General features: G+C 41.0%; 1 protein-coding gene across 1 annotated transcript in view; it reads right to left on the bottom strand.

Annotated features, from left to right (window-relative positions):
* Positions 1–3631: 3631 nt before the first annotated feature.
* Positions 3632–22361, bottom strand: part of SNTG2 (syntrophin gamma 2) — a 294588-nt gene continuing 275858 nt past the window's right edge. The window contains exons 15-16 of the mRNA XM_019538149.1: positions 14593–14685; positions 3632–3999 (exon numbers count right to left, since the gene is read on the bottom strand). Of these exons, the coding sequence (XP_019393694.1) occupies positions 3700–3999; positions 14593–14685 (393 nt within the window). The 3' untranslated portion in view covers positions 3632–3699. The remainder of the gene's footprint in view (positions 4000–14592; positions 14686–22361) is intronic.

Here is a 22361-nt window from a genome sequence, read left to right on the forward strand (position 1 = left end):
GCAGCAGTGCAGGTTGCAGGGACCTGGACCTGGCTTCATGCCAAGTAAGTAAGGGGTTGGGAGGCTGAAGGAGGTAGGGAGGGAACCATGGGAGGGGCCACCCAGCCCCAGCCCCAACTCCGGTCCCCATTTTTTGGAGCTAGGTGGGGGAGCAGGCAGGGGAGCAATGGGGGGGTGGGCAGGAGCCAAGAGTGGGAGTGATCAGGAGGTTAGATTTTTTTGTTGGTTGGACAAGTAAGGAAGAAAAGGTAGGAGTGACATGGGGTGATCAAGTTTCAAAATATGAAAACAAGTTATCCAGAGGGGACACCAAGCAGAGCCCCCCAGTCTACACCCACATGTCTTTAAAGGCATCCAAGGAGCCAGTGGATGCCGCTCACTGATGCTCTGCCCAGAAACATGCATGGACAAGTGAGAGAAAAGCAGCCCCACAGTCTTAGGGCACCTTCCTGGTCAGAGCCTTTTTCCTGGTCAAATACAGGACCCACTTGGCCAGGGCTAGGAGGAGATTGACCAGGAGGTCCCAGGATTTGGTGGAGCTGCAGATGGGGTGACCAAAAACAAAAAGTTGGAAAGTGAAGTTCAACCAGAACCTCAGGAGGAAGTTCTGGAGGTGGAGGTGGAAGGGCTGCAGCCTGGGACACTCAAGGGTCATGTGCGCCAGGGTTTCCCTCTGCCCACAGAAAAGGCAGGAGACAGGGTTGTCCATGAAGCTTGCCACATACATGCCTGTGGCAATGGCTCCGTGAAGGAGCTGCCATCTGAGGTCCCCAGTGGCTTGTGGGATGAAGGTGGAGTACAAACTCAGCCACTGGGGTGCAGCAGGCACACCCTTGCCAAGCAGGTCCCGCCACTTGATGTCTGGGTAGGATGTGAGAGTGGCATGATGGATCGTGGGGTGCATGAGCATGTAGATGGATGGCAGTGAATGATGGTAGAAAAGCAGACCAGTTTGGTGTCCTCCAGCTAGCTCAGGTGGTGAAGAGGGGAGTGCCATGATGCCCGCTGAGGTGCCAGCCCCGGTCCCGTGACATACTCCAGTGGGATGAAGGATATGGTGGGGTGGGGACTGCCACTGTGCAGGACCTGGTCAGCAAAGGCAAGGGAGTCGGGAGGTAGGGCAGATTTTACCTCCTGGACCAGACGGCAGGTTGCACATGTCGTGGGTAGAGCCATGCACTAGGCTAGTGCAGTGGGGTCCATCCACTCCTGCCTATCATAGTCCAGGTCTCCAATCTGGGTGACCACAGGATCAACTCCTGTTGCAACTGGGGTGCCTCTGCTGTTGGCAACTCTGGCTGAGGGTTCCAGAGGAGGGTTTAGGGCAAGTAGCCCTGAGTAACTGGCCAGGGCAGGTTTTTATACTGCTGGGGTCAGCACAGGTACTGGCCCCAGGGTCTAGCTCCCCCTGGAAGATTTGGGATAAGCCAGGCAGGATTATTTTGCCAGAAGTGGCAAAATTTGCTTCATAACAAATTGCATATCCGGGCAAGTGCGTGGAGGCAAAAAGCCCCAGCTCAAATTTGCACCGCTTCTATTTGAGCTGCTGCAAGTGAACATGCTTGCATGTATGGATGTTCACTGTGATTCTTGCATTCCTGACTGTGCACTAGCCCAGCTTCTCCAGCAGGAGCCTGATAATTGCTTTGGTAGTGGGAGGTATGTGTCTGCATGCTTTGTGGGTGATGAGGGCCTGGGATCTTATGTCTCCAACTTCCTGTGTTTGTACCACAGACATGAAGTTATTGAACAAAAGTGATTGGCAGCACCACTATTACCACCATTTTTTTATACTGAAGTGTGAGATAGTCACCTTCTGAACATCTGTAACAGTACCTCTCCAGGGACTTAATGGAGTTTAGAGGCTTCCAGATACCAGCATGAATTGCAACAGAGTTTAGGTAATACTTAGGTGTGTAATGGTTTATCATTTCTGACAAAATATAAAAAAACTTCTGAAGATAGAAGGCACTATTTATTTGACTAAAACAAGTGTTTAGTCAAAACAGCAATTTTTCTCTGAGAAAAGTCATTATTTTCCACCAACCCTAGGAATGACGTTTGCCAAATGGAGGCCAATAGTCAATGAATACTGAAATAATTAGAAAACATATACAACAAAAGAAAAGTAAGTTAATTTTACTTCTTTAATGTTATAACTTCAATTTTATTTCTTGACTATTTATAAAGAATGCCAGAATATTTTTTGCAACTTTGTAATATTAGAAACTTCAGGTCTTCTCTACCCTGTTTTGTTTTAAAATTACTAAAGAACAAAGCAATTATAAATTCACAAGTGAATAGACAATGAAATCTAAGGAACATAAGAGAAGAAGGAATTTTAGAATGTTTAAAACACTTTGGATTCTTTATTATTTTCATCAATCTTTGCTCAAATATCTAACCATCCTACCTGAATCTCTCCACAGGCTTCCTTTCACCATATCACAAGCAAGTTCTTATCATTTTTTTCTTATCTCACTTACATTATTCCTCAATTTTCTCTGCTCTGCCAGAAATTTCAGTCTCGATGCTTCATTTTCTTATACATTATCTATGTAGGAACTCTGAATACTTTCAAACTAATGGGTTTAAGTCCCCTGATCAAGAATTAAATATTGTAGTCACTCTGGTTGCATCTACACATGTAATTAATTTGAAGCAATAAACTCTGAAGCAGTTTGAGGTAAAGTAAACTACTCTCAGGTGTAGCATCTATAGGTGCAGCCAGGGCAGCAGCAATTTGATAAGGCAGAGCAGTTTATGCCAGGGCCACTCAGCCCAGGGCTATGAGTGGTGGCAGAAGGTGAATGAAGGGTTGGCTGGGGCACAAAGATGCTGAAAGTATGGAACTATGTGGCTAGATTGCAGGCAGAAGGCTGGCCCCTGGCTGTCTGTGTTGACCAGGTGTAATTTATGCCCATGGTCAGTATCTACATGTGCATTTAATTGTAGTAAATTACCCCAGCATGTAATAGTATTGCTCCAGACAGTACAATTTTACTGTGGTGTTAATTAGTTTACCACAGTTGAATAACATTGCATGTGTAGACGGTGACGCTTTACTCTGCACCTTAGTCTACCCCACAATTAAGTTCATGTCAAACTAGACTTCTGAATCAAATGGCTGATGAAATTGGGTTGGTGGTGGGGTTGGAATCTATACTTAGCTTTGAATCTGAATTGTAAGGCTTAGATCTTTGTCTAAATTATGTTGGTAAAAAATAAATAAAACTCTGAACTGTTTCACCTACATTTTGGCATCATCCAATAGTTGGCATATAATCAAATTGTACATTAGCACTATTTAATGCCTGAGCCTTCACAGTGCTCACTGCTCTTTAACTCATATTGAAACTAATAGGTTCAAGGGAAGTTGAGGGTTCTTGGTCCCTCACAAGAATTCTCCCTTATGTAGGTACTACTAATAGATAATAATTTGTTTTTATCAATAAATCACAACATCCATTTTTGTGTGACATTCTAGTTTTACTATACGGCAGCTAGAAAATATTTTACTATTAAAATGCCTCTACAATATAAATATTAAAAATAAATGTACATAAATTTAACATTGATTTTAAATGTAAAAAAAAATCTTACATCAGTTCTAGGATAATTGCACTTAACTTCAGAGAAATTATCATTGTGAATGCAAGTTTCAAAATTTATAGTAATAGAATTCATTAAGCCAATCATTTATATAGCATAATACATTTTTAGACACATCAGAACCTTTATTTGGTGAACAGCTTCTAGAAAATATGGAAAAGATAATACAAAATGTAGCTGTTCACTGTGAATACGCATAGCATTCAATGGAAATGTGGATATATATAGTTCATTCCATTTTGTTTCTAAATGGAGTGGAGAAAAAATGCTGCCTACCTTTGTCTCAATTTGTTTGGTGTCTAGATTCTGAAAAAGTAGCTTTACTCTTGTTTTTCCATCATCTGAAGAGCCCTTGAGCTGAGAGAATTTAAACCTCCAAAGTACATTCTGTAAGGAAAAAAAACTATTAATTGGACTCATTAATGTTTCCCTCTCATATTCAAAACTATAGTTATTGAGTATATCATACATAAAGAAATTAAACAAAATGATTAATATATTTTGGGCAATACAATGACTGCATAAATAATCAGAATTAACAGCTCTGGAAATAAAAGCAAAAAGGTAGAGGTTTATTACTTTTCTTATCAATGTTAAGCAATCACCTGCAAACATTCTAACATTATACATTTGTCAGCTGGCTACCCATATATGGTATAGAGGGTTCAGGATAAAATCCTGACTGTACTGAAGTCAATGGAAATGTTGCTATGGATTTCAATAGAGCCAAAATTTCAAATCAGATTGTAATATTTCATACCCCGGTTGGCTCACCTACCTGATGAGGGTAATAATACTGTCCTACCTCACATAGATGCTGCAGAGCTTAATCCATTCATGTTTGTAAAGTGGTATGTAATCCTCAAATGAAAACTGCTATATAATTAAATTTGTTTATAAAAAAATATTATAAAATACTAACTAACAAATTGTAATTAAAGTATTCAATGCAGTGCATTATACAGTTATTTATAAGAACAAAACTAAGAATCCCAAGGCCTGTGTCAACCAAAGGTCTCTCTTATGGCTATGCCTGGTGCTGTGCTACCAAATGAGGCACAAGTTTGATTGGGATAATTTTTATAATGATGAAGAAAGATGTTTAAAACCAATCTTGGGAAATTATTTTAAAAGTACTCTAATTTTCTGTTCATTGCTTTTCAGGTTAGGCACAAAAAGATATGACTCATATAGAGTCCAGATTTTCTTCTGATGTTTTGTTAACCTTCAATGATATTCACAGAAATTCCAAACACAAACAGAGGTCAAGCAGGATCCCTGAGCACTTCCGAGGAAAAATTAATCATTCACTGCTGAAAACTTTGAAAGCTACTTCAAAATGAAAAATGGCAGAAGAAAAATTTACAATGGTTTGTTTGCATCTTGTTTTTTGTTTTCTTTTTAAATTGGGATCTTAAAATAAAGAAAATCCCATTTAAAAAGATGCAGTCAGTCTCACTTTGGATATTTTTTGTAGATAATACTGATTGAATGTTGATTGAAATGACTGTGACTCAAATCAATTTTTAGAGAGAAGAAACATCAAGCCCTTTGTAGTTGACTTTAGAGTATTTTAACTTACTGAGAAGATGAGTGTACTGGGGAAGTTTTGAACTACTGTATGCAAATCAAAGGATGCAAATCAAACTAAAACCAACAAGGGAGATATTGGCTTATTTTCTATTTAGATCATTCATTGTTTTAGAGGAGAGCAAGATCCTTTCCTCTCTCAAATTACAAATTAAACATACGATCACTGCAGACAAGTTTCTTTGAGAAGTGTGAGAAGGGTGTACCCACATCTCCACCACCCCTACAATCAATACACCCCACAACAGAATGATCACCATTCCTGGATCTTACACCTGCACCTCCAGAAATGTAATATAGCTCACCCAGTGCACTGAATGCCTGGATGGAAAATATGTAGAAGAAACCAAACAACAGCTGCATACCAGAATGAATGCACACCAAAAATCCATCAAAGACAAAAATACCCAATTATCTGTGGGTGTACACTTCTCACAAGGCAGCCACTCTTGCTCCAGTCTCTCAGTTCTAATCCTCAAAGGGAATTTACAAAACACCTTTCATAGACAATTCTATGAACTTCATTTCATAAATCTACTGGATACAAAAAAATCATGGACTAAATATATACATTGGATTTATGCACATTATAACTTGTTTGCCATCTGATAACCCCAGGTAACTTGTCTGCATTTTACGAGCTACATTCTTCTATCACCAGTTAAACATTCCCCCTCCCACCTCCTTCCTCTCTCAAAGCTATTGTTTTCCATCCCTCTGATCTTCACTGCCATGCATTTGTATTTTCACAGATTTGCATTTTGGTTTCTATTCTACCCAGGAGAGCACACAGTTCACCAGCAGACTCTTTACCCAGGGCAGCACACAATTCACCAGGATGCCTGTGTCCAAAAGCTTGCAAAGAACAATTTTTCCAACAACTTAGTTGGTCTAATAAAAGATACCACATTTACCCAAAGAGCCTTGTCTGCTTATGTCCTTAAAACAACATGGCTACAACCAACAACCCTAAAACACGTTCACTGATATATTTGCATCCCTTGATGATGATGATGATTAATAAACATTTATCTGATGGTAATATTTATCTGATTAAATTCTATTGTTTTGGGCACTGAGGAAACATACTGTCTTGAAGAGGGGTATGCAACAATTAAACCCAATGAAGAACTGCACAGCATTGTTACATGAAGGTATGGTTCTTTTTCCTCACTGGAAGAGGTGAGAAGGAAGCAGCAGAAAAATGAAAGAGTTGGAGAAGGACTAAGTGTCAAATTGGATGAATGATAAATAAATGCAATACCTCACTAAAGGAAGGAGCATGGTGGGCAGGAGAACCTGGTGGTCCAGAACACTTTGGATGGTTTCTACTCACATTTTGATGATGTGTAGGAAAGTGGATGAATACTATTGCTGTTCTGCCAAAAATGTTGAGAGAAGGTTAGAAAAGCCTTGTTGGACCTTTCTTACCTTTGTAGCCATGAGCTCAGGTGAGCCAGCCTCAAGCTGTATATCAGATCTCCTAACACAACAGATGAAGTGTCGATTTTATTAAAGTATTGAGGTACATGAGCTCACGAAGATAAACAAAATATATGTTAAAGGAGATGAGCAAACTGGGTGCACCTGGAAGGCCAGAAAGACTTAACTGAGTATCACACCCAGTTGAGAAGTGAAGGGTTATTTATTATGAGAGAGTTATTTAGTAAGGAGGAAAGACCAAATCAGTAAGGTCTTGGAAATGCAGAGAATAAATCAATGTAGTCAATGTTTCCCTCAGTGGTAGACCCCCCTCAAAGAAAAGGACAAGGACTGTAGGGAAGAACTGAAGGAAACTGGAGGAAGTACATATACTGAGAGATCTCTTGTTGGCACAGAAGTCCTGCTGGAGGCAGAGGATAGGAAGGAGGATCCTAGAAGAGACATAACATCCCCTATAGTGGGCAGAGAATTGTTAGGGACTTTGGGAGGCAATGTTCTCTCAGGCTAGGTACACACATTCAAAAAGCCCAAGGTAAAATCAATCTAAGTTGCATGGTTTTCTGTATGTGGTGACGTTTAGATTGGTAGTGAACAGAACACACATTCGCCATCTGGTGTTTTGAGACACAGATTTGATGAGTCTTCAAAATATGTTCCTACATGTTCGCTGCTGATTTGCAGGGAAGGTTTTGTTCTTTAGAATAAATAATTTTGTATGGTTCTTAAAACCTGCATATTCACTCTTTAACTGTTACCAAATTTCCTGCAAAACTGATGCTAGGGTTCTACTATTTTACATGGGTTCATTTGGAACATTCTAAAGGTCTGGAAATAAAACATATGGCTGAGATTAAACTTCATTTATAGGCAGGAAAGTAGCCCAGTTACAAAAAAAATCATGCCTATGCATTTAACAATTGTTGGATAAAATGAAGTACCAGTAATGGGGTAGCTCCTTCTCCACTAGGGATTTGAGCAGGAGCCAGAATCCAAGGCTGTCTCCCTTCCAAGGCAGCATCCATTTCATTAAGTCAGATTTCCTTAGACTTGTTCTTTACCTGGCCCCATGTATCTTCTCCTAGTGGATAATACGTGGGCTTGCTTCAACACAACAGATGAAGACTGCTTTCGGCAATGCCTCATCATAGCCTGGTGGTTAGTGCACTGTCCAGGAAATGAAATATATAGTTTTAAATCCCTCTGGGTGATGGAGACCTAGAACCTGGGTCCACAGTTCGCTAGGCAAATGCTTTAACTGTTATTGGGTTAAAAAGTGACAGGATCCCCTTGTTCTTCTTCCTCTAGTACCAAATAGTCACTGATCATGTTTTTTCATTTGACTAAGATTTTGGGGACTTATGTAGAGTTTATACATCTACTTTGGTAGACTCAGGTAGTAATAGGGTGTAAGTGGCTGAAGCAGGTCTTTCTGAGCATGTTCAGAAAGGCAAGGCAAATTGTATGTAAACGGGAGGCAGGATAGAAAAGGTAGGCAAAATGCCACTTAGCCAAAATAAGTATAACACGGGTTATACTTGCTTACCTAAAAAGGAGTTCAACATAGGCCACAGGAATAAGTGCAAGTGGTAAAACTGTTACTTTGCTCAGTGCACACCTTCCTGCTTAAATTATGCTGGAGATGGCCCAAACAATGAAGCCTCACTTTATTTGGGACCTTTGGCACCAGTGCAATACAAATAATAACAATAATAAGTTTGGCAGAGGCATTAATAGTCATTCAGAAAGTTTTAAAACAGCCATGTGAATTAGCAGCACACAAAAAACAAAGGGCATGTATACACATATCGTTTCATCCCATGACACACTGGAGATCTGGTGGTTCAAAGCACACTCGATTAATCAAGTCTGCTCCACACACGAGCTGACATGCACTGCGCTGCTTTCCATGCAGTTGTATACATGGTAAAAGTCCCCTGTCCTGATCTGCCAGTGGGGCAACTGGCTGGGACGTAGTAATCAAGATACAGGGCTTGGAAAGAGCTGCAGGGAAGGGGTGACCAATCAGGGCACAGAGCTAGAACCTGCCCCTGACCAGGACAGTCCCCAGTCAGCCCCAGGCTGCATGGGGAAGTCTGCATGTGTAGCCCAGAGCTAGCTGGGACTGCCTGAAATGGGATAGTCCACAGCCACCTACAGGCTTCATTTGCAGACTTCCCCATGAAGCCTGAGGCTGGCTGGGAACTACCCTGGTCAGGATGAGGCCCCAGCCAGCTCCAGGCTGGGGTGGAGCAGCGGGAAGTGGAAGGGTGGGGAACTCTCCCCATGCAGGGAGCCTCCAGCCTTCACCCTACTATCGCAATCATGGAACCAGGGTTGGGAATAAGCATCTAGCCTGTTCCCAGCACCTGCTCTGCAATCACAAGCAAATTACTGTGCAGTAAGCATCTGCATGTGTAGACAGTGATGCTTACTGCACAGTAATTTGCTCTAATTCTGAGTAAAGCATCTCATGTACAGGCACCCATAGAGTATATCAGAAACTCATATGGTCTTCTGGGGCAGTATTTATTTGATACACTGCAATTTAAATGATATATTAATTATGGATCTTCATTATGTGTTTTAAAAGCATTAACGTATGCTTGAAGTTATTAATGGTTTTGTATACAAATAACCTTGCTAGCTAATATTTCTTGCCCTGAGAATTCAATGCATTAATGTATCTCTGCCATGTATGTCAGAGGCCTTCCACAGAATTTAGGTGTAATGAACTGAATTATGCTTAGGACTTTCTTATTAAAGAACAAGATACAAGTTTTAAAATAATCTGATTTTTTTTCTCTAACACATCACTACTTGGAGTTTAACAGGAGGATAATGTGAAAGCTTATGTAAGTATTATAGCATCATAATTTTTGCCAGAGCAGGATAATATAAATGGAAATACAAACAATTAGAGAATTTTCCCTGTGCCAGACATGACATGTTAAAAAGTCCATAGGGAGAGTTAACCTTGACATGCCTATACCCATATACAAATTTTCTAAATTAGAGATTAACATTTCCTTATGAGGTGGCTCCTTCTTTGTATTGGTAGCCCTGAAGACTTGCAAATTTATGAGCTATATAATTAATCTCGGTATTATTCCTATTCCCTTGTGCTTCTGTTTTTGCCTACTATAAAAAATACCTTGAAAACTACAGAAATTCAAATGTTCAAGTTTCAAATACATAATTAGTTTTTTAATACAAATGAAATATTTCCAGTATTTCCACTTTTGAAGCTGGGCTATTTGCCTGATCAGTCATAGAGCTAATGACTCAAGTTTATAATACAGACTTACTGTCTAACACACAAACAAACATAAAAGGGTTATAAAGGATCCCTGTTACAACAACAACAAAGTAACCACTTGAGTGCCTGCTGCTAGCTGCTACTGAGAATCTGATGGACTTGCTCACACCCAGAGGGTTGCATGGAATTATATCTATTTAACAATTAGCAAGAGCCTAAAAGAAAGCAGTTTAATTCAGTGTGTACTGGTGATGAGATAGGTAAACTCTTTCCAATAAGAACCGAAGCTGGAACTAGCAATCTATATATATAATCATCTTTTTCTAGAACCAACATCTAAGAATTTCTTTAGTTTCTTAGAGATGCAATAAGTCTCTGCAGTACATACTATGATCTTTGCAAAATCAGAAAAAAAGAAAAAATGTTTCATTCTAGTCTCAATATATAAAAAAATACAAATGAAAATAAGGTTATAAAAAATTTTAACCACTTTATGAGTTAAATACCATAGATCAGTCAGTATCCATAAAAAAAAATTTCCTTATCATTTTTAACATATCTGTTGCAGTTTTTTCAGATATTCCACTTTATAGTTAAAATCTTTATAGTTACAATATTTTACCCTAAACAACTTATCTTGCTATTAATAAGGACAACATAGAAATACCTGATAAATAATGACTACTTACCTGTCCTTTAACCTGCTCTTTGAAATGTTCTGTGGCATATTTTACACACACATATTTTATATATATATTTCTCCAAGATCCCTTTCAGCCACTGTGCTGTTGAGCAGGGTGTTCCCCAGCCTATAGGTATGCTGCAGGTTCCTTCTCCCTAGATGCAGCACCTTGCACTTGTCTGCGTTGAATTCCATTTTATTTTTATCCACCCACCTCTGTAACCTGTCTAGATCTAGTTGGATTCTGTCCCTCCCCTGCAGTGTGCCCACTTCTCCCCACTTCTTTGTGTCACCAGAGAATTTGGACAGCGTGCTTTCCACGCCTACTTCCAAGTCACTGATAAAGACGTTGAATAGCACAGACCCGAGGACCAAGCCCTGGGGAACTCCACTGCCCACATCCCTCCAGGTTGAAAATGAGCCATCCACCACCACTCTCTGGGTTCACCACCACTCTCTGGATGTTTAGTATCCACTGGTCTATAGAGAGATCTGCAAGCACTAAAGGAGCAAATTAACTGGTTTCCAGATGGGGGGATAAAATGAGAAAACTGTGTATAACTAGTACCCTGCTTTTGTTAAATCAGCCAAATAGGAGAGGAAACTAATGTTAATGGTCACCCTAGAAACTGTCTATAGCCCTGACTTGTCTGGGTCAGTGTGGGGAGCACAATGCATCGTAATGAAAAGGCAACAGCCTTCTGAATGATACTATCTCATATTGTCATCTGAGCCTCTCAAGAGATTCCAGATGCATACAGCCCTGATGATTAGTATGAAGCAAAATTATTGGATCTTGTTGGCTGTGTCTGCCACAGAGATGCTCCTACAGCCGATGTCTCTCTTGTGGGAGTTTGTCTGTGAATTTGCCTGACAAAGTTTTTGAGTGTACTCTTGAATTACTTTTTCTTAGATATCTAGAAACAAGGCCACATTAGTTCCTGAAAAGTCATTAAATCACCGGAGTGGAGGAAGATAATCCTTAGATTATGGCCTCACGAGACGAAAATGAAATATGTACAGGCAGCTGCTGCTCTGGCTTTTACATCCTCATGAGGGGATCCAGGATAGATATATGCTTTGACCTGTGGGCTGAAACTATATCTATGCTGATAGACAATTGGACCTTGGTCTGGAAGACGGTGTAGACAGTGATATGATGGAATAAAGCATGCCTCAGGGAGCCTAGTAGAACTCAGAAGGTACCTATATGGTCCTTGGGGTACTCTACACCCAGTGAGGAAAATTTCTTTGATCCAGATATATAGTCACAATGGCTAGATTCAGATGTTCAGGCATGTATGGTTTGTGGTGCCGCAAACCTCTTTGCAGTGCCACAAACTGCAAGTGTGGCATGTTAAAAAGTGCTGCATGCTGCAAGTTTGCAGTGCAGGGAAAATATTTGCTACTGGGAAATCCCAGTAGCAAAAGGCAAAAAAACAACCAAAAAAAGTACCAACCAAAAAGCAGCATGGCACATACTCCAAGAATGTGCACTGGAAGGTACAAAGGTTCAGTACTTCTGGGAAATGCTCTGGCTGTCAGTGAGAGCATCTTCCCTCCTCTTTTTGTCCTCTGCGTCCTCCAGCATGCTGGGACCTGGGAGAAGTGGGGAAATTACAGTTTTGCAGAAGTGGGGCATTTTGCCCTGCACCAAAACCCATGTGCAGGGGTGTGTACACAGTAGCAAAAAACAGTGGCACAAATTTGTGCCACTGCTATTTTTGCTGTGGGAAATGCATGTCCCTGCATGTGTATGCTCATCTGGACCCACCCAGTGACTCTATATCATCACAGAGTGATGTCCTAAAGACACAGTTAGTAAGTCTCAATGAACCTGAAAACTAGTGAAGTTTCTCTGGCAGATTTCACCTTTAAAGAGGAGGAAGAAAGAATTTCCAGCAGTGGAGGCTGGCACACACCACTAAGATAAATAAATGGTCCTTGAGGCAGTCCTCAGGATGACACTAAGGCTAACACAGATGTTTTTAGAAGGTTCTGAACTGATGGATGAGTAGATGCTAATACAAAATCCTGTACTGAATCCTTCTAGCAGGATTCATCAGTGACCTGGATGAGGGAGTGAAGTGTACTCTGTCCAAGTATGTGGATGATACAAAACTTTGGGGAGAAGTGGACACACTGGAGGGCAAGGAACAACTACAGGCAGACTTGGACAGGCTGGACAAATGACCAGAAAACAATAGAATGTGATTTACCAAGGAGAAATGCAAAGTGCTGCACCTAGGGAGGAAAAATGTCCAGCACACCTACTGCCTAGGAAAAGACCTGCTCGGCAGCATGGAAGTGGAAAGGGACCTTGGAGTCCTAGTGGACTCCAAGATTAACATGAGTCCTCAGCGTGTTGAAGTCATCAGCAAAGCTAACTGCACTTTATCATGCATCAGCAGATGCATGACAAATAGGTCCAAGGAGGTGATACTTCCCCTCTATCGGGCACTGGTCAGACCACAGTTGGAATACTGCATCCAGTTTTGGGCGTCACACTTTAAGAGGGATATGGATAACCTGGAGATGGTCTAGAGAAGGGCCACTTGTATGGTTAAGGGCTTGCAGGCCAAGCCCTACGAGGAGAGAGTAGGGCACCTAGACCTCTTCGGCCTCCGCAAGAGAAGGTTGAGAGGTGACCTTGTGGCTGCCTATATATTCATCTTTGGGGTGCAGAAGGGAATTGGTGAGGCTCTACTCACCAAGGCGCCCCTGGGGGTTACAAGAAATAATGGCCACAAGCTAGCAGAGAGCAGATTTAGACTGGAGATTAGGAGGAACTTCTTCACAGTTAGAGTGGCCAAAATCTGGAATGGGCCCCAAGGGAGGTGGTGTTCTCCCCTACCCTGGGGGTCTTCAAGAGGAGGTTAGATAGGCATCTGGCTGGGGTCATCTGAACCCAGCACACTTTCCTGCCTATGCAGGGTGTCAGACTCGATGATCTATTGAGGTCCCTTCCGATCCTAACATCTTTGAATCTATGAGTATATGATATCAACATGCTGCATTTCTCTTTTACAAGTCCTTTTCTGATAAGACATTTTGAACTTCCATCATCTGGGTGCACGATCACTAAATATGTATGAATACTAAGTATTTCAGCATTGCAAGTGCACAAAAGATTGTGCGGGTGAGGGTAACGTGGGAATCTTCAAATTTCAGTCAAGGATTCTGAGAAGGAACTGAGGAGAGTCTGGCTGGCTCTAGTTCCTTATGTCCTCAGCCTGCAAAAAGATAAGATGGGAGCACATATCCCCCTACAGGTACTAAAAGTTTCTGAGTAGAACACCCTGGGCATCCGCATGCCTACCTACAATGTGATATGCATGTGTACAATCATTGTTTTTTAATGAGTGAGGTAATGTATGTTTGTGAAAGTTTGATCTTACCACCTCTTTATCAGTGGTCATGAATAGAGGCAAGTCCCTGCCCTTTCCTCCTCCACCGAGTTTGGGAAATTTATCACTAAAAGATGTGCTGTCTCTCAAAATCTGTATATTCAGAAAGGCATAAGGACCAGATGTTGCTGAACTTTACAGAAGGCAGAAGGAAAGGCTTTTTACATGCTGCCCTATTCTTTGTCTTTTCTTCTGACCCCTAGGAGGAGGCACAAGCCAGTCCTTAACTGTCCTATTGTTGAAGAGTAGAAGGTCCTATATACAAAGTTTTACATTTAATCAGGAGCACACAATATTTCATTTTCACGAGATTGGCCAAGTCTTCTATAACTTGAGGTCTTTTGGATGAAATTTTAGAGGCTGTAGCTCAGCTTAAATATCCAAATAGCTTTCTTTTTCTGTTTGTAATAATTGTGTCCATCTTGGTCAAAAAAAGCTTTTCTTTTTCCAGGATGCCCTTCTGTGATACCAACAGAAAATAGATTATAATATGGTGTGAATCAAACAAATGGAAAATACCATCACTAAAAACAATAATTTGAACAAATTCAGCAACAGTGAAATAGAGCAGGTTACAGTTTTTGTTTCTTTTCCCCTCTTACCTTTGTTTTACTGTCAAAACAGGTGAATCCCAAAGCAAAGTCAACTGTGAAGCACAGGGAATCTCCTTGCCAACTGCACATATATGTTTTAGACTGGAAAAAGTGTTAATTTTGAGAAAATGGTTATAATTGTTCAGTTTACCAATAACAGTAATACTTAAAATCTTACTTATTATTTGTGCAAGGTGACAAGCCAGTAACACTAGAACAAGTTTATATCAGTCATTTAAAGAGTTTGTCAGTAATGTATAACTGCACAAAATATCAGACCTATTCACTGCAGGTGATTCCTCTCTACTATGTCAAAGACAAACAAAAATGCATCTTTCGAACATGACCAGAAATCTACTTGCTTCTGTCCATTACAAAATGTAGACATGGACCATTTAAATGAATATAATCATTGTAAAACCTTCTTCAGACTACTTAGAACTAACACGAGGGTCTAGATGCATTAAATATGAGTTGGTTATCACCTGGTTTCTAATGAGCTCTGTTGAGATAATCTAGTCTAAATAGTGTGGTTACCGTTTAGGACAGTGGTGCTCAACCTTCTGACTATACAAGCCAGATGAGTGGTGAAGGATGAGTTTATGGGTTGAACAGAGCCCCATGACTGCCAGGATTGGGCCCCAGGTGCTCTTTCCAGCCCCTTACTGGGATTGGGTCCTGGGGACTGTGGTGCCCCCTTCTGGGACCTGCACACTGGGACTGGGCCCCTGGGTCCTGACACTGCCCCTTCTCAAACCTATACACTGGGATTGGGCACTAGGGCCTCATGCTACCCCCACCCAATCCAGTCATCTAGTGCAGGGCCTGAGGCTCTCTGTGAGTCTGGAAACTTGGCAGCAGTTGCCACTGCTCCCCCACAGCCAACTTGCCAGACCAGTGGGGAGCCATTTGGGCCGGATAACATGGTGTCACAGGATGGGGGTTGAGCATTCCTGGTCTAGGACATTAGTATCTGCCACCTTTATAATTCCACTTTAAACTTGACAAATTGCCTTTGGAATCAGCAAGATATCTTTGCAAGCTCTTAAAACTTTGTTAGAGTTCTACTGCAGTAAAAATAGTTATACTGAACTAATTAACTAAGGCTGCTATCTTGTTAGCCAATGAAATATGAATGTTAATTCTTTGACCTTTTTAAAGTTAAAAACGGAGTTTCTGTTTAAAGTTATGAATGTGTTTTACAACAAAAGTCTATTAAAATTTAAATTTACCTCTGCACACATTTTAGACTATCAGTATTGTATGCAAATTGGATTCAGAATGCAAAGACAGGCAGTCTGTGGTGCTACTGCCTACAAATTTAAAAATAACTTGATGGGTTTTATATTGAAGTAAAGAGCAAAAATACCACTAAATTTAGTGCATGTAAAGAGCAGGCCTCTTCTCCATTTTTTCTTTACTCCAATTTACAAAGCACTTTCTAAAATGCTAAATATGGCCTCTAATTTTGATAGAAAGTTTTCCAAAGAAGCAATTTCTCGGTCTGACATTAAATTTTTCATAAACAGCATGGGCCTCCCACATTTAGAGTTGTATTTAAAATATCATATTTGGATAATATTTTTGAAATGCTATTGAATGTGGCTGTAACAAGTGAACAGTCTGTGGAAGATTGGAATCATTAACTTCAACAGGATTTTTTTTCAGGTTTTAAAAAATAGTAATTCTTGATGTTGAAAAACAAACTATTAGCATATTTTAAATCTTTGATATTTAATGTTCATGAAGGCTTTCCCTAACATTTTACAATCCTATTATTGTAATCATCAAAATACAAAATGTGTCACACTTATTCTAATATAAAACCCATAAATGAGTTATAGCCTTGAAATTTCACAGCTACTAAATGTTTTCATAGTTTGTAAAGTTCATATTTCAGTATTTCAGCAGGATGAATAATGAAAAAACAGATTTATAAATATATTTTTGAATAAACTATTTTATTTTTTTTTTATCTGCTGCTGTTCAGAGAATATATTCTTGGAGATCCATGAACATTCTGAATACTTGCATGCAGTTGTGACCAATGTTTAAGAGATTATAACATCATTTCTCATTCACTATAAAGTGGCATTAAGCAATAGACCTAATTTATTCTCCTATTTTGTCTCATCTGTTGGCCAGAACCTGATGTAGTATAGAATTGGCTTAACTTTAAATGTATGTTTAATTGAGGTCCTGAATCATGAAGAAGAAATAATACCCTGCAAGCAATTGAGCAGTCATAAACAGTAAATATTGAAGTGAACAGTTCATGAATTTACACTGAAATATTTGGCAAATATTGTAAAATTATGTGTCTAATGACAAGTGTTTACAGAAGCTTTTCATAGAAAAATTAAAAACTAATGCAAGACAAAATTTGTTGCATTTCAACCATGATATGCCAACTATGCAATTGGTTCTCAACTGGTGGGCCAATGAGGGGCAATAAAGCTGAATACAGAGGTAACCAGGGGACATAGCATATCCCCAAACATTTCTGGTGCCAGGAAGAACCACACTGAGAAACTGGGCTGTGATGCATGTTCTACCACCCAAACAGGAAGTAGAAGAGCCTCTGAGAAAAAAATGCTATTTAGCCCAGGTATAGCACTGTGACAATGTGCTTATGCTGCTTCTGTTCCAGAACTACCAGGTGGAGACCTAGTTTAAGAGTCTTTGCAGCCTGCCTGACAAGAGAATCACAAGGGATGTAGACTCAGACTTACCCACAGCCAATGTCCATTGGGCTGGGGGTGGACATTAATGCCCACAGTGAATTGGGTTGTGGGGGACATTAGCTGTGGGTAAGAAGATAGGGTTGAGAGAGTCCCCTATTCAGAGTCAAATTTGTTGAGAAACACTATACTATGCAATCAAATTTTAACAGAATCAATATTTACTAAAGTTATAACAGAACTTTTCTTTACAAAGCACACTTATTCTTATTCCACAAAAAATACCTTAAGTTTAGCTATATACATGGTTGATGTTTAACTTGATAGTCTACATGTTACACAACTTCTCTAAATAAACTGTAAAAAGTTTAGGTTCTCAAACACGTCCTTAATTTGGACATTGTGGGTCCTGACAGTTGTGGGGGGAAAAAAGCAACCTTATGCTGTACTGGAAGCAGCAGTGCATTAATCTGACCCAGTTCTACAGCATCTGTATAGATCAGGTGCTTCAGTGGGGCTTTTTGGCAAATTAGCTAAAGCTCATTCAATTCCGTCATTTAGATAAAAGCACCAAAGAGCCCCACTAATGTGCCTGATCTCTACAGATGTTGAGAAAGCTGAATGCAACTAAGGTGCTGCCTCTTCTGGGCATGTGCTGGGCTAGGTGAGGCAGGGTGCTGAGTTTAAAGTAAAGCACTGATTTTTTCCCCCCACATCTGCTAGCAGCCTGTGTTAAGGATTGTACCTTTCCCACTGATGAAAAGAAAGACTTTGATCCCTTTCTGTTCAGAAGTGTAGCAGCAGCCTTTCCTTACAGTTGTGATTTCATGGCAGCCACATGTGTCTCTACACCAACTGCCTACACAGAAATTTATTATTAGAAACCTATTTAATTTTAGCTGTTTTAAATGGAATTTAGCAGAGAGTAGCTTTAGCATCATGTGAGTTGCCACCTTTCTGCTTACTTCCAGTGACTCTCCAAAGACCACTTTCTGAGAAGCCCTAGTTAGGCTAGTGATAGTATTTGAAATAACATGACTGTCACGGGGCGGTGTCCTAGGAGCGGCCGTGATCTCTCCTAGCGCCCCCTACCATGTCAAGTTGTGTCAATGCACCCTCGTTCTCGTCCGCCACGTCTTTGATGTTATTAGTGTTATGGGAGACTGCCCTTTCGACCCCTTGGACACGGTACCCCTGATATATCCCAGTCTGTGCCCCGCCTGAGATGACTCTGTGCACTAAAGCCTTAGGGGCTACGCGTGGCTCCTACCACCCCGATACCATGCCCCAAGCCTCGCAGATGTACCGGACGTTGTCTAGTCAACTTCTATCTGTGCCCTCATGGGCACCCCTGGCTCTTCACGTAATTGCCTGCACCCTCATGGGCTCCCTGGGGTTATCTCACCCTGGTCCAGGCCCTCATGGGCTCTCTGGCCTCTTTCTCAGTGGCCTGCTTCTTGCCTGTGCATCCTCCCTGGGGCTTCTTGCCTGCCCTAGGGCCTTTCTCTGTGCTTGGGCTCAGGTGGCTATACTGTGCCTGGCCCCTAAATCCCTTTTGCAGATCTATAACTCCTGGGGTTCAGGCAGCCTCGGCCTTACCCGGCCCCCAATGCACCATGCCCCTTCTCAGGGCTGGGACCAGTGCACCCCTATATGCGATGCCCTCTCTGGCACCAGGGTCCCCACACCGCTGTGGAGCCTCTATGAGGCCTCCTCCAACCCCTGTTAGCCTCACCCAGTCCTCCGGTGTAAGAACAAAAGCAATAACATAAGCCAATCAGCTTCAACTCAAACTAAGCCTTCTGACTAAAATACAAACTCTAAGCCCTCTGGCTAATCATCATTCAAATCCCTACCAGGGCTTTCTCCCCCTAGTCCTCAAACCGAAGCTGTTCAGGCCATCAAGCTTCTCTAGGCTGCATACTCCAGCAGAGCTCCTTCTCCCTTGGATGTTAATGGGGAACTGCCTGCTTGGCCTCAGCCTAGGCTGTTTATATAGGCCAGGCCCTGCCCCCTTCCGGTCAGCTGACCAAACTGCGGTTGCCCTGGCAACCGGCACCTGTCCCTCTTTCTAGGAGCAGAGCACTTCAGTGTCCCATGACAATGACTTTAAACATCTTCCTTGCTGCTTTAAAATAAACTTGACTAAGACATCAGCTTACTACAGGGTACTCAGAAAATGTGTGCATGCATGTGTGTGTCTCTGTGTGTGCATGTGTACATGTAGGTAATTCTAACTTGCATTTGGCCTAAACATTCTTTAAAATTTCAATTAAAAACAAGTTTCAGATATAGTGGAATAGTTTAAGAATAATCTATATACTTCTCCCTAGTTCTACTTACACAGGAGTTTTACTTACAGTATAAAAGTATATGATAATTTAAAACACTAAGGACATTTATAAACATACTTTTTTTGCCCCACAATGTGCCAGAGATCTGCTGCTTTGGAGCAGATTCAATTAATCGAGTTTGCTCCGCACACAAACTGAGGAGAACTGTGCTGTGCTGCATGTAGTTGTATAAGCGGCAAAATGAGCACCAGCATGCAGAAAATGGTGGCAGTGCACTTTTGAACTAAAGCACCTCCAATGCGTTTTAGTTCAAAAGCATATTGCTACCATTTCCTCAGCACTGATGCACATTTCACCGCTCATACAACTGTAAGCATCGCAGCACCAAGAGCTTTTGAAAGCACCTGGTGCTGCAGTGCTTGCATATACAAAAATACCCTAAGAAACATGCTGTAGGGACTCTCCTGGATGAGCTAGATGAGCTAACTGACTTTGCCATCTTTAACTTTGAGGATTCAGTCATTGGTTGGAGATGTAGACTAGAAATTGATGTGACCTTCTAATCAAAGTGTCAAAGACATAGGAATGTAGAAATAGAAAGAGTCTCCAAGGGACTTTCTAGGCCAGCCTGCTGCATTTCAGGCAGTTATTAACCAAAGAATCCCTATAGATGTTACTGCAGATTGTCACACAGAACTGCAATGGACAACATCTTAAACAGGCAAAAATGCCCTATAATGTCATAGATAAAAGCAGGCAAGATGAGACCACTGTCAATTAATATATGCTTAAAGGTCCTAGGACAAGTACAATGCCCTAAAACAAACAAACCTCACCATGGTCTGCGCCAGTATGACTTAGGAGAAAAATTCCTTCCTTATCCCAAATGTGGTTGGTATAACCTTCAGTGCAAGAGAAAGCCTAGGTTGGAAAGTCTGGCTTTTCTAAGTACCAGGGAAAAAATAAAATCAGTGCACCTCAATCACTCCCCCCCACACACACACTTTAGGCAAAAATATCCCCCATGAGCTCATAACATTCATGATGAAGGGGGGAAAAAAATACCTAACCTTACCTGATCAACAAAAACCCTGGGTTGTGAGATAAAAGACTAAGGGTAAAAGCATGACTTATGCGAGGGGACCTGATAACAGTCTTTAAATACCTGAAGGGCAATTACAAAATGGGTAGAGATGGGTTAATCTCTGTGGCTATAAGGGACAGGACTAGAAGCAAAGGCTGCAAGTTTCAGAAGGGGAAATTTAGGTTAGAGAGAAGGAGAAAGTTTCTGACCAGGAGGGTGGTCAAACACTGGAGAAGTTGTGGAATCTCAAACCTTGCAAGTTTGCAGGAGCAGATTGGACAGACTACCTAGGATGACTTAGGGATGCTCCTGCCTTGAGTAGGGGGCCAGACTAGATGCCCGTTCCATCTCTAATTTCTTATGAGGCATAGAAAGCTTCTTAATCACATTTGCAAAAGATACAAAATTGGGAAGGATCATGAACATGTTGATGGATGTGAGCACAATTGAGAAGGGTATCGACAGATTGAAAAGTTATCTAGAGCTACCAGGATGAAGTTCAATGTGGACAAGTGCAAGGTGCTACACTTCAGGAGGAATAATCAAAAACAAAAATACGAAATGAGGGACACCTGGCTGGATGACACCTCTATGGAAAAGGATTTAGGAGTCTTGGGAGACCTCAGACTCAATATGAGTATGCATTGGTATGCAGTTGCACAAAAAGCAAATGCAGTTTTGGACTGCATCAATAGAAGCATTAGTACAAGATGTGGGAGGTGATATTGCCTCTCTACTTGGCACAGGTTAGGTCTCATCTGGAGTATTGTGTGCATTTATTGTATAAATTTAGATTGGATATCCATAAAAACTTCATCACTGTGAGAATAGTGAAGCAGTAGAATAAACTGCCTAGGGAAGTTGTGGACTCTCCATCAGTGGAAGTGTTCAAGAAGAGGTTGGGTAGCCACTGGTTGGGGATGATCTAGGCATAGCTATGCCTATTTTATACCAAGGGTATTTTCCCATGCCTTTGGGCTTTGCTGCTTGCTCCATCACCACTTTCTCATCTTCCCTTTTTTATTGCTGCTGTGTGTTTCTGTGTATTTTAAGCCTGCCCCGAGTCACTGGGAGTTGGCTTAAGGCTTGGGACTTCAACTGGGATGTGTCCATTCTCCTGCTCGGAAGAAAGCTCAAGGTTCCTGGCTAGAGGATCTTGCCCCTCCTCTCAGGGTCAGACTGATCACCATGTTCATTCAGGGCCTGAGCTGAAGAACACAATTTATTAGGGTTGTTTCAGGAAATGTGGAAAGCTGAACAACACTGCACTTCAGAAAATGAGCTACCGAGACCTTGATCTAAACGCATTTAATCTTTACTAGCTCAATGAAACATGAATTTCTGGTAAAAATCCTGTTACAGGGCTGGTAATTTTGCATGTCAGGATTTGTCCTACAACTTTTGTAGAAGTAGAAGCAGCAGAAGCAGAAGTAGTAGTAGTAGCAGCAATATTGTTATAGCAGTGATAATCCAGGAAGCATATGAGAAGCACAGTCCAAATCTTGAATAACACCTATCCCAGTGAACTACTTGGTAAATACAAGATATTACCATAACAGTTTTTCCTGATTAATAAATAGCTGCAAAAAAATACAATCAGCATGACACAGCTTTTAACAATACTGCTTAAAAGTAACTGTGTAACAAAGTTTCACCAATGGTGAAGAATAATTTCTGCATAGTTTAACAATATCATAACTATTAATTAATTTTCAACAA

This window comes from Crocodylus porosus, unplaced genomic scaffold, assembly GCF_001723895.1.
Source record: "Crocodylus porosus isolate Cpor-Errol unplaced genomic scaffold, CroPor_comp1, whole genome shotgun sequence".
In the NCBI taxonomy this organism is placed as follows: Eukaryota; Metazoa; Chordata; order Crocodylia; family Crocodylidae; genus Crocodylus; species Crocodylus porosus.